This window comes from Cheilinus undulatus, linkage group 16, assembly GCF_018320785.1.
Source record: "Cheilinus undulatus linkage group 16, ASM1832078v1, whole genome shotgun sequence".
In the NCBI taxonomy this organism is placed as follows: domain Eukaryota; kingdom Metazoa; phylum Chordata; class Actinopteri; order Labriformes; family Labridae; genus Cheilinus; species Cheilinus undulatus.
In genome coordinates this window covers 26,468,504-26,481,556 of record NC_054880.1, presented here as the reverse complement: position 1 = coordinate 26,481,556, position 13,053 = coordinate 26,468,504, and the positions used below count along the sequence as shown (strand labels likewise).

At 39.3% G+C, this 13,053-nt stretch overlaps 1 protein-coding gene across 1 annotated transcript; it reads left to right on the top strand.

The window, feature by feature from the left end:
- Nucleotides 1-356: 356 nt before the first annotated feature.
- On the top strand, nt 357-13,015 carry tac1 (tachykinin precursor 1). Its single transcript, XM_041809723.1, has 5 exons — nt 357-648; nt 3,891-3,993; nt 4,097-4,123; nt 12,333-12,389; nt 12,505-13,015. The coding sequence occupies exons 1-5, from the start codon at nt 538-540 to the stop codon at nt 12,546-12,548; spliced, it is 342 nt and encodes a 113-aa protein (XP_041665657.1). The 5' UTR covers nt 357-537; the 3' UTR covers nt 12,549-13,015.
- The last annotated feature ends 38 nt before the right edge of the window (nt 13,016-13,053 follow it).

Here is a 13,053-nt window from a genome sequence, read left to right as displayed (position 1 = left end):
AATCTGCAGAGTAAAAAGAATCATTACTCAAAGGCGCGCTTTCTGAAGCTGCTTCTATAATGTGATAAATTGCTTTACCATTTTAAACTGACAATTTTATCACCGTGAACATTTAATGGCAGGCTTTTTCCAGCAACAGGACGTATTAGAGAGCCTTTCTTATATATTCACCTCACATTCAGCCCTGTTTGTGGATGAAGGAAAAATCCAGTGACGCACATCTTTTACAGTTCGTGATACGTGTCCGAACACTGTAACTTCACTGAGAGTAATCACACTACTCCAATGACGTGACTGAGCAGCGCTCATATAAAGGAGGAAAGCAGAGAAGACTTCAGCGGAGACTCGGCATTTTGGACACACTTGGCTTTTTACGCACGCCTCCGACGCACGGACCATGGACTACTGCTGAGCTCCGAGGAAGGACACCGTGCGTAAAATCAAGCTGCGAGTCATATACTACATCTTTACGCGTTTTCTTTTTGTTTCATTAAAAGTAAGAGACGTTAACTGAGTCGCGAAGCAGATTTTGGCACCATGAAGTTGCTTCTTTTTTCGGTTTTAATGGCTTTTGTCGCCGTCGTTCAAGTTTTCTGCGAGGAGCCAAAAGAGGAGGCTGACTACTGGACGAGCAGTAATCACATCCAGGTAGCCTTTAGAGATGTTTCTTTACATTCTCAGCGTATTCTTCCTTTTTAGGGCAGAAATGAACGTCTGTCATTGTGGTTGAAAGTTGCTAAAAATTGCGCATGTATCTGCTTTAAGACTGATTTATCCCAAATGTTAAAATGCACACGAGTGGGTCTAGTAGTCTAATTTTTGCTAGGTTTCACAAAACGTCAATTAAACCCAACACAAAATGGTACAGGGGGATATTTTCTGTTGAAATGTACCTATAAACTCTTGTACATTTACGTAGGTTAAAGTATAATTATCAGATTTCACAAAATAAGTTACTGGATAGTTGATTTTATCCTTGGATGAAATTCCGACTTCTTTCTCTCATATTTGCCACTTTCCTTGCTCTCTTCGAAAAGCAAGATGAAGCTGTCACTTGCATAAACTTGGCTCTGACTTGAAAGATAACTCAAGAAATGCACCTTTTCAGTGATTCATTCATATGGCTGGATTAAAAAAACACTTGACCACAGATACAGAGTTTTTTTCAGATAAATGTGGTTGAATCAAATGTGAGAAGAGGTTGAATATTTTGCCATGGCCAGAGACATACAATTTTGTACTAAAAATACATTTTTAACCTTTTTGTCTTATTTGGCATTTCATGTGCGTGACAGAGAAACAAAGAAAAAACCTACTTGACCAAGCACCTGTGCACATGCAAAGTTCACCACCCTGCATACATCCCTTTCTTCATCCTCCAAAAACAGGAAACAACTCAAACTCATCTCTGTGCAGTTGAAGAAAAGTATTAGCACAATCCATGCAGGATTTTATTGGTTTATTTTCATCTTTTAGCATAGCAGGAATGACGAGAGAATGGCAGCAGATGGAATCAGAAACAGGGATGAAAGTGGGAAATGACAAGTAGAAAAGAAGCTTCAGAACAGATTTAAATCTGGCCACCCCCTTACATCGGGCGTGACCAAGATGCAATGCTTTCTGTGCTCTATAAAGCTGATGCTTTGACAATAAAATCTTTCAGAGGAGAGTCTTAGAAAATTGAGACAAACTCACAATAGTAATGTTTCTATCCAAATGTAGTATAACATTTGAACACATTATAGTAAAATGGCTTAAAAATGCGAATATATGCATGCTTCCATCCACTGCTGTTATGCGAGAAGAACTAGTCAACAGGCTGAGCAGCATTTGGGCTATCAATGCCTTTATTTATGGAGGACAGTGGATAGAGTTGGAAACAGGGATGAGAGATTAAATGAATAACGTGCAGGAAAGGAGTCACAAGCTGGACTTGAACTTGGGCTGCCTGCGTACATGGGGCATGTCTAAGGATTTTTTTTTCAATGCACAAATTGAAAATTTGCAGAAAATCTGTTGGGTGGAGAGCTCACTGGTGTTGAGAATAATGCTTGTTTAACCTTTATTTGATTTTATTCATCCCATTGAGGAGCAAAACATTCTTAAGCAATTGAGTCTTGACCAAAACAGCTTAACACAAAATAGAAACCAAACAACATAACAAATAAAGGTGACATCAATGGACAAATCAGCGATAAAGAGGTGGAGGGGAACCAGCAATTACAATAAAACACACTTAAAAAGGATTTTAAGAACTTTACAAGAACTATTAAATACTCAGATTTACACTTGGTGTCATGGAGTACCTGACTGTGAGCATGCCATCTTTACATCTTGAGACATTCATACTGGCACCATGGCAGCAGGATATTTTGTGTCCCACTGCATGAAAACTTAAATTTCCAGCCTGGCCACAAACTCAAGAATTCCCAGCAGTTAGTGACTGTCCACAGGTCGGGAACACCTTCTTTCAATGCCTGTCAATTCACAGCATGTTTCAGCACCATGGGATGGCGATAGAACACGGCATAACACTCCCAGTCCCTAATTCCCCCCCCAAACTGTAGACTTCTTGACATTGTTATCCTCCTGAAAATCATAAAATAAGACAAAATAAGATATTAATTGTCATTGTTAGCAGTGCAACAAAATTTGGTAAGTGGCAAACAGCCCAGCAACATGATCAAAGAGATAAAAACATACAATTTACAAAATAAAAACCCATTTAAACGAGAGCAAAATACATTCACACTGCAGTCATAAAAAAGGTAGAAGTTGCTTCTAGAAACATCTGATTGCACCACAAACAACTGAATGAATCCCATCCTACTCCAAGGTAAAACATCTGAAATCATGAAGATGAAGATGGCCACAGCGCTCAGAGCCAATAGGAAATTAAATAAGCCTCTAAGTGCTCGGTGAAGTCACGGTAGAAGCCCAAACAATCTTCATCAACATGGCGCTCACGTCCTGAGTTTGACATTGTGATCTGGAAACGAGCCATCAGCCTAAAACTGCAGAATGGAGGCGGAGAGCCACTCTGCAGATGAACCATAAATCATCTGAGTGAGGTGTGGAGATGTTAAGCGCCCCCAGGAACACATCTCTGTCAGGATAATGCACGCTGAGGAACTGGAAATAGAAACACCTTAATGAAAGTTCAGGACTGGAGCTTTATTTAGATTATTACTGTGCACATGAGCAGCAAGGGGTTCGGAAGATAAGGGTTAAAATAACAACCAGGAGTGGGATTATTATGCATTTATATAGCTGATGAGGATGATTATGATGAGCAGATTGATTTTTTTAAATCAAGAGGATAAAAATAACTTTCATCTATTATTTATTGCTTTATTTTGTCCTTAAAATGTTGATTTTAAAAGATATAAACATATATAAAAAACATAACTTCAAGAGTAATTGTCAAAAAGATGAGAAATCTTCATCTCAAGGTCTTAAATAATGGAAATAAATTCCAAAGAATTGATTGAATTTTTCAGAGTTTTTAGAATTTCAAAATGGAACGCCCTGTTTTATCACATATTTATCTATAACTTGTCACTTTAGATTTACTTTATGATACTTTAACATGTAAACCTGTTGCTTGTATGTTATTTTCATCTTATTCTTGCCTTGTGTTGCTGCATCAGCCACATTTCCATGAATAAATTGTCAACAAAAAATATTCCCTCTGTTTTTTTACTTGTGTTAATATTTTCATTGAACTTTGCAGCTTTGGCTTCATTTTGGTGTTAAAAATTTTACCTTTCATTACAATATTTTAATGTCCTGGTGGTACGTGACTTTAGATTAAATACATGGATGGTATATCAACACTTCTTTATCACTTTCTCCTATCTGAATGTTAATTGAGATTATTTCCCCATCAGGACGACTGGTTTCCCAACAACCAATTCAGAGAAATCCTCCAGAGGATGACGAGAAAGCCGCGACCGCATCAGTTCATCGGTCTGATGGGGAAACGCTCCATGGGTGGGAAGTCACACATTTTGTAAAGAAAAGTTTGCTTTTTTTTTTTTTTTTTTTTTTTTCATCTTTGTGCCTGATTTTTAATGTTTGTTTCTCTTTCCTCCAGCTGGAAACACACAGATCACCCACAAGAGTGAGTATCCTGTCATATTAGTAACTCTTTGTTTTCATTAAAAGTGAGAAAGTAAGAAATCCCAGATCAGAAAGCTACCTTAATAAAAATTCAGATGCGTGAACTGATGGATGGATGGAATCCCCCAATTTGGGGACCTGAGAATTTCAGCTCTGCTTTTTGGCAGTGATGTGGTTCTGTTGGCATCTTCAGTCGGAGACCTCCAGCAGGCAGGAAACAGTCTATCTGGTGTATCAGGTTAAGATTAAAATGGAGCACAAGGTAGACTTAATGGTGCAGCTTCCACAGATCCACAGCGTTGTGGTGAAGAGAGAGCTGAACCTGAAGGCAAAGCTGCCAGTCTATAGTACGTTCCTACTCTCAACTATAGTCGTGAGCGTTGGTACTGGCCAAAAGGATGCGTGGTCAAAATTAGCTACTCCCTCCCCTTAGGGTGTCTAACCTCAGCACTAAAGATAGGGTGAGGGGCTCAGTTATCCAGAGGTAGTAGTAGAGCCTCACACAGCTCCTTCACATAGAAAGGAGCCAGCTGAGATGGTTTGGGCTTCTCATCAGGATGCCTCCTGGTCAGCTCCCTTCCTGGAGGTCTTCCTGGTACTTGTAACTGGAGACACCAGACCAGAACTCTCTGAGGTGCATCTCAGAAAATTAGAAAATCATAAATAAAAGTTCAAGCTTCCTGTTATTTAACTAAAAAAAAAAAGCTTTCATACATTCTATTCTACATTATCATACACAATGTGAAATAACTCAAGACTTTTTTTGGGTTTAAATATTGATGGTTATGGCTTAGCGCTCGTGAAAATAAAAAAAAATCCATTAAAAAAACTACTCATAGAAAGGATTTATATAATAGAAATGTGGACCTTCTGGAAGAAAACCATGATCAGCAAACCAATTTCTGGTAGTTTAGCTTTCCTGTGGCAGGTGAAAAGGAAATCTGTATCTCCATAAAGCTTGAAGAACTCTAGAATCTCCTAGTAGATGGCTGACAGAGGTGACTCTGTACTTGATAAAGCACAGTGGACCAATGGCAGCAGATGACATGGTACCCCAAACCGTCACTGACTATGGAAAGTGAAAACACTGGAATTCAAGCTTCTTGGATTCTGTGCCTCTCTGATCTTCCTCCAGACTCTGGGACCTTGATTTCCATAAGAAATGCTAAATTGACTATCATCTGAAAAGAGGACTTTGGACCACTAAGACCACAATGTTCCAGTTCTTTTTCTCCTTAGTGAGATACTGAAGACATTGTCTGTGGTTTAGGATTGGCTCAACACTAAGAAAATGAGACTTTCCTGGATCTGTTTGTGTGTGGTGGCTCTTGATCCACTGACTCTAGCCTCAGTCCACACCTCGTGAAGCTCCCCTGAGTTCTTGAATCTGCTTTGTTTGACAAGCCCCTGAAGGCAGAGCTCAAAATTGTTGCTTGTGCACCTTTTCTCACCACACTTTTCTCCTCCAGTCAACTTCCTATGAATATGCTTTGATACAGCCTCTCAGAGTTACCCGCCCTTTACCCAGTGACCTTCTGAGGCTTACCCTCCTCACTGAGGGTGTCGAGGATTGTCTTCTGGACACGTGTCAAGTCAACAGTCTTCCCTATGATTATGGTTGTGTGTACTGAACAAGAGTAAGAGAACAGAGGCTCAGGAAACCTTTGTAGGTGTTTGGAGTTAATAAGCTGATTAGAGCTGTTTTCAGAACTAAAATAGTTGATAACTGGACTTTTACACAATATTCTGATATTTCAAATTGTGCATTTCTGTGAGCTGTAGGAAGGAGGTTTTGTGATATCCCATTCTTCAATGAGCATTTGTTGCATGCCAGCCAATGTTGATGTGTTGGTCACTCTGGCATAAACAGCAAACCCAAGCTGATCCCACAAGTGTCCAGTGAGGTTAAGGTCAGGACTGTTGGCAGGCCATTCCATCCTCTCCACTCCCAAATTCTGGAGGTTGTCTCTGATAAACCCCACTCTGTGGAGGCGAGTGTCATCTTAGAGGACAATATCTCAATATCTCTCTATATTAAGGTGGCCTCCAATGATGACGGGCCTCGTTTTTTCAGTGAGGGAGATGCCGCCCCACACCATCACACTGCCTCCACCAAAAGATCGGCACAGTAGTCAGCATAGCATTTTCTGCATCTTCTCCACACTTTGACCCTATGATCCAACTGCTGTAGGCAGAATCTGGACTCATCACTGAACATTATGTTCCTCCACATGTTCAGGTTCCAGTGCATGTGTTGCAGACTCCAGCGCAAATGGGCCTTATATTGAAGGGCAGTCATGGCAGACGTCCTGGCAGCAATATGGGACCGGACATTGGCTGCATGTGGTTTATTCTTGATTGTCTGGACAGAGAGCCATCAGCCATATTGTCCTGCAAACATTGACTGTAAATCTGTTGAAGTTCCTAAGTGCTGACAGAGTGAGGAAATGGTCTTCTTGGGACACCCACTGTGCGGCCTGTCTATTTTGAACTTGGCCTTCAGTTTGGAGATAGTACTAGGGCTCACTCCAAATAATGCTGTAACTCGGTTTTATGGAACACCAGCTTGAAGTTGCGCTATCACACAGACACTGTTCAGATCAATCAAACGTGGCATCCTAATTCTTGGAGCAGACACCTACTGACCTCTGTAGCAGGGCCCATGCTCACAGGTGCTGACAAGTCAAGTTACCCCCAGGTGCTCATGGACAGCACCTGGAGGTATCAGAAGCTCACAACAAGAGTAAATAGCAACAGCAGAATGAGTTGTCACTGGTAGAAAAGATTGAACAAACTTTTCATAGGTGCAACACACATACTCAGCTCTGCTGCTCATCCCACAAAGGCATGTTCCTTGCAAATTTTGCACCATGTAAAAGGGAAATAAACAGGCTTTACAACAGGAGATTTATTGCCTAGAAGCATTGCTATTGTAAAAGCTTTAATTTGACCGGATTTCTTTTGTTTTGATTCTGCAAAATCTTTGTCATGTTCACAAAAACAGTGTCAGCTCAGCAGACCTACCACCTGTCCCTAAAGGTTCTTGCATGTAGATTTATTATAGTAGTGTAATATGTTCCTTTAAGGCTTTTGAGATAGATAAAATTATCCAAAAAGTTGTGAACAATTTGACGTCAGAGTTCATAGCTGCAGGTTGCTCCTATTTCTGTGAATTTTGCTTAAAATAAACCTTGTTTAAAAAGGTCTACTTTACCTGTAAGGCTTCATAACAAGACTGATTAATCCTGACAATGACCTTAGCTGTTCATCATAAAACCCAAACTATAAGGTCAAACATATGATGCAAGCCGTATTAGTTTACATCAGATGTACGCCACTTAATTTGAGTCTGGCAACATTTTCTGGCATTAAAGGCTGGAGAAACAAAGGTAGCGAGGAGCCAACAGGTACTTCAGGGGGTATTTAGTCTATTTATCTCAGAACATTTCGCCGCACCTGTACCCGCACCCGCTCTCTTAATGAGTCATTTGGGTTCAGAAAGAGCAAATCCTCTCTCTAATGTATATTTATGTCAACAGAGAAAGGCATGGTTTAATTAATTAATTGACAGCTCTGCAGATTATTTTGTACGTCAGTTTTTGCTTCTCTTTTGAATGCTTTAATTTGTGAAGGAGGTCCAAAGCAGAAGTCTTTGTGAGACAAAAGAGAGGAGATAAAGAGCTCAGAGGAGAGAAAAGGAACAACGAGGAGGGGATTTTCCTTTTTCTCTCACTTCATCAGGGTTTATTTTTTTAGCTCAAATTAGTCTCCCACTCAGTGATGCTACACAGCGCTGAATGAGCAAGTACACATCTCATTTATTCCTCGTATAAAGGCATCACCATAAGTCAGTCATCATTAGGGGGGAGGGGGATCAATGCCCCAAGGACATGACAGAGTTAAATTGGATTGTTTATGCCTGTGATGGATGGACGGAAGAATGATTTTACTCACACAACTACCTTGCACCAAAAACAACACAAAGAGAATAATATTCTCAATGAATGGAGAGCAAATGTACACAGTTATGCTAAAGTCTCGTCAGTAGAATGCAAATATTGGTGTTGTAAATGTCTCAAATTCCCTAAGGGCTCAATAACTTTTACAACACTCCCCCCTTCTGTTGAATCCACCCCCCCACCCCCCACCCCCCAATCATAGAGTCCATTACTGTGATTGACAGAAGGCGCGTTAGTCAGTGAAGCAGCTGTTTGTCAAGTAAACACAATGACAGGACCCATGCCACTCTGGAACTAACAAATACCTGCATGAAGGTTGAAAAAACTGAATATTTTATATACTGCAAAGCCTACTTCCAAAAAAAGCTGGGATGCTTTTTGAAATTACACTTATAAACAGAACGCTATGATTTATAAATGCTTTTTAACCTACATTCAATAGAAAACCGCACAAAGACAAGACATTTATTGTTTAAACTGGTTAAATTTGTTGTTTTTGGAACTAAACATAAATTATAAATTTGATACCTTGAATACGTTCCAAAAAAGTTAGGGCAAGAGCATCTTTACTACTTTTCTTTCGACAAAGAAAGGCCCAACCCTCTTTGATTGTGACGCCATGCTGTTGTAACTCATTCAGAATGTGTCCTGGCATCGTCTCTCTGAAAAAAGCAGGGATGTCCCTGAAAAAGATGTCGTCTGGATGGAAGCATAAGTTGCTTCAAAACCTGCACCTCTTAGTATTAATGGTGCTTTTATAGATGTGCAAGTGACCCATGCCATGGGTGCTAATACACCCCCACACCATCACAGATGCTGGCTTTCAAACTTTGCTTTGGTAACTATCTGGGTGGTTCTTTTCCTCTTTAGCCTAGAGGACTTGACGACTGTTATTTCCAAAAATGGAATGTGGACTTTTCCACTTTAGGTCAGTCCATTTTAGATGAGCTCAGGCTCAGAAAAGTCACGCATCTTCTGGATGTTGTTGATATATGGCTTTGTCTTTATGTGGCAGTCTTAAGCCTCAGAGGCCCCTTAAATTTTATACCCAAATGAAACCTTAGGAACCAAAACTGTTCACGTCTTACATTAGGCTATAAAATATTATAGATTAAATGTAAAAAAAAAAAAAAAACAAACTTTATTTTCAGTAGAATACAAACAAAGTAGATATTGTTTTGACTGGTCACCGGAGCCAGGCATACTGTATGTCCATCACAGAATGATAAGGGATTTTAATGCAGTGCCACCTAAGGGGCCAAATGTCAAGTGCATTCAGTTTTAGTTTTCAGCCTTGCTCTTATCTGCAGAGATTTCTCCAGATTCTCTGAATTTTTGATATTATTGACTGCAGATGATAAAATCTCTAAGTTCTTTGCGGTTGCATGTGGAGGAATGTCAGTAAACTACTGAACCATTTACCCACAGGGTCTTACATAAAATGAAGAAAATAGCTCCATCATTTATTGACTGACACTCTCATTCTTTCCTGTTTATCACTTTCAAAGAATACAAAAACAAAGTGAAATGTTGGTTAAATTAAATCGTATCAGCTGAAAGGTAACTCTTGGTTGTTTTTTCTCAGAGAATTTGGGTGGGTAACTCGAGCTTTCTCTGTTGACATCATAGAAGATCTTTTGTTGGAAAAGGTTGGCAACCACTGATACACACTTGATACACAAACTGAAGTAGAGATAATGTCATGAATACCATAAGAGTTTATGGCCTTTTAAACATGATAATCATGACCCCATTTGAAGGCACTATTAGGCCTGATATCAGACCCTATTTGCCAGATTTCTTTTGAAGTCACATTTGATCAGGCAATTTTCTGTGAGCTCTCATGTCTGTGGAATCTCCACTGTGAAATCATGACTACAAACAGAAGGTGTATGGTCTCATGGTCTTGCTGAATCACTTTCAGAGAGATAAAAGTTTAACATTTTGTTGTATTGATGTTTTTTCTCTGGTCTTCCATGTTTTTAAACCAGTCAAGATTTTAAAATCAACTCGTGTCAGTCTAACCCGAAGCTGCTGTAACTGAGAGGCTAATTCCTTGGCAACATCTTAGGGCTGAAACAATGCCTATGTATTTTTTATTTTTCAGATGATGTGCAGGTGTTTGAGTAAAATTTTTTTGGGGAAATCTAAATAAATTTCTGAATTTGGAGAGGCCAAAGACTTCTAATTTTGTTAAACACAAATTCAGTTCTACTAATGGAGGAGTTATGCAATTCTAAAACTCGTTGAAATATTTTTCCTTTTGGCTCCAAATAACTGACTTTATAAACGGTGGAAGATAAAATACTCACAATACTTACAGGAAACAAAATCTAAATTTTTAAGGGTTAGAAATCGGAAAAAATGTATGAGAATAAAGACTTTGAAGATTTTGAGAATAAAGTCAAAAAGTACAACAGCGTTTTTGGTCAGTATAAAATATTATTTCAATAAAATAAAAGGATGCATAAATTTAGGAGAAAAAAAGTTGTTTTTCAAAATGATAAGACCTACATTTACAAGAGATCAATACCAGACTCTTTTAGATTAAGTTGCAAATTTATGGGAATAGACGCTTTCAAGCTAAAACATCAGAAATTTACTAGAACCAAAAATAATTTTTTTTAGATTATAAAGTCAAAAATAGCCAGTTGTGTTCATGCCAGATGAAGCCATTGTCCTTGCACGAGTCCTGGAATTTAGAGCCAAATCATATTATTTTCACAGAAACGATCAATGAGGAAATATTTGTGGTTCCAGTCCAGGATTATCACATCTTACAATTATAATTGGCAGCATGTCTGTCCGTCTGTCTGTCTGTTTGGATTTGTATTCCACACCATTGCTCCCATTGTCCTGGATACCTCTCAAATGACTTTTTGGGTGCACTGGTTCAAAATTGGTGCCATGAAAAAATCATAATACATGCAGATTTTCTATTAAATCCTGAAATGTCATGTCGAGTAGAGATGTGTCCCTCCATGTCGAGGCTTTGCAGTGTGCGCTGGGTAATCTAGGGATATTTTTGTGAAGCGCGTATCAAGGCTTGTGTTAATGTTAAAAGTTAGGTGTACAAAGCTTTGTGAGACGCTCGTACCACGTGACTGATTCAGGAACTGGTTAGTGGGTTTGGCGATTCAAAATATAATGGGAAGCGAAATTAACTTTTCTTTTTTTTTTTTTTTTTACTAAGTTCATAGTTTATGTATTGGCATCACAAACATCATTCATTCATTTATTTATTAAATTCAAAGCCTCACACACCAAAGCCATGGTGGCACTATAATCGCTCTACCTGTTTTACATTTATGGTCCACCTGATGGCACAGTAGAGAAAATTAAGTGCCATGAAGCTGTGGCCCATGAGTGATCCAATTTAGGTGTTTTCAGACAGACATGGTTCTGGGTCTGGCTCTGGTTCTATCCTGGAATCTCAGACCCTTGGTACTTTCTGGCGAACCAGCCCGTGTTCACCCCAGTTTAAGCGGAACCAAAATGGGAGGACATGATGGACATGTATAACCACATTCAGATCCACTTTTGCCTGCTGTCCCGGTATTCCTTGTTCAGTTTCTTGAGTTAATTGATTATTTAGTCTAGTGTTAAGGAGAACCCAACCTTCCCTATCTCTTCTGCAAGTTCTTGCTCTTCCTTGTTCTACTCTCCAGCTTCACATGGAGTTCTGTCAATGCCGAGATCACAACCAACCATTTTGTCTCCCCAGCAGACAACTTTTTCTCCATTTTCTGCTCATCTTCACAATCTGTAATATGATATGCTCACTGATGATGTCGCGATTCCCAAAATGAAACAACTATTTTTGGTTCCAGCTGAGAACTGAATTTGAAGGTTCAGAACCAATTTTTTCCCGGTTTGAACGTGCCGGCTGGTTCAAAATTAGGTTCAGGAACCGGAACCAGCACAGAGCCCTGCCGATCTGAAAGTCCTATTGGACAAAAAAATTTCAGTGTTTCATGAAGCTTCATCTTGCAATCACTACTGCCGAGTCATCATTTGGGAACTTCTGCTCAGTCATGTACTTCAGAAGTCAGTGCGGTGAATGATGTCACAACTGAGTTGAATGCCTTCTATTTGCTACAGGCTCTTTGTTCTTATTATAAGGAGACATTGTAGTAAACTTGGGGTTTGCATTGATTTAGTTTTCAAAACTGGTTGCAGTCATAAGTGTTTGATCAATAGATAAACTGAATTAAAATGATAGTTTCTAAATAAGTCCTACTTTCTTTTCAGGACATAAAGTCAACTCTTTTGTTGGCCTGATGGGGAAAAGGAGCCAAGAGGAGCCAGGTAAGATCAGCTCACGTATCTTTAAGTCCTTGATTTATCCAATGAAGTGATACAATGACTATATGTAGATGGGGTATAAAATGTGCTAAAATGAAAATGTTTTCTCTTTGTGTAGAGTCGTATGAGTGGAGCACAATACAGACGTACAGACGCCGTTAAACACTTATCTCTCCTCCGCCTGCTTCTTTTTTTGCCGCTCCTCATCTGCAGGAGAAATCATGGACCATCAAGACTAGTTTTGTTTTCCTCCAAACTGTGTGTAGCTGTTAGTTGAATAAAATGATTCTGTTTCCACACCGTAGTGAAGTAGCCGTGCTGTACCTGTACCAGTTTCTTTCATCAGATCAGGAGGTTCAGTTTTTATCTTAAATGTTTTCAATCATCTGCTTCAGAAAGTGTTATCGTGGACCATCAGAGCACAGCGATCCCCCCAGGGTATGCTGAAGATTGCACTGCCAAAGTCACTGTATAGTGCCTCATTTCTGTTTTATTGCTACTGATTGTTCTTAAATACCACACACTGGGACAGGTCTTCATTTTGAGACGTCATCATGCTCTCCACCTGGACTCATGTTGTGATAAGAAAAGATAACTGTGTTAAAAGTGGTTTCACAAATATTAAAATTATTTTCTTTACTGGTTCAACTTCAGCTTGAAAGTCTTT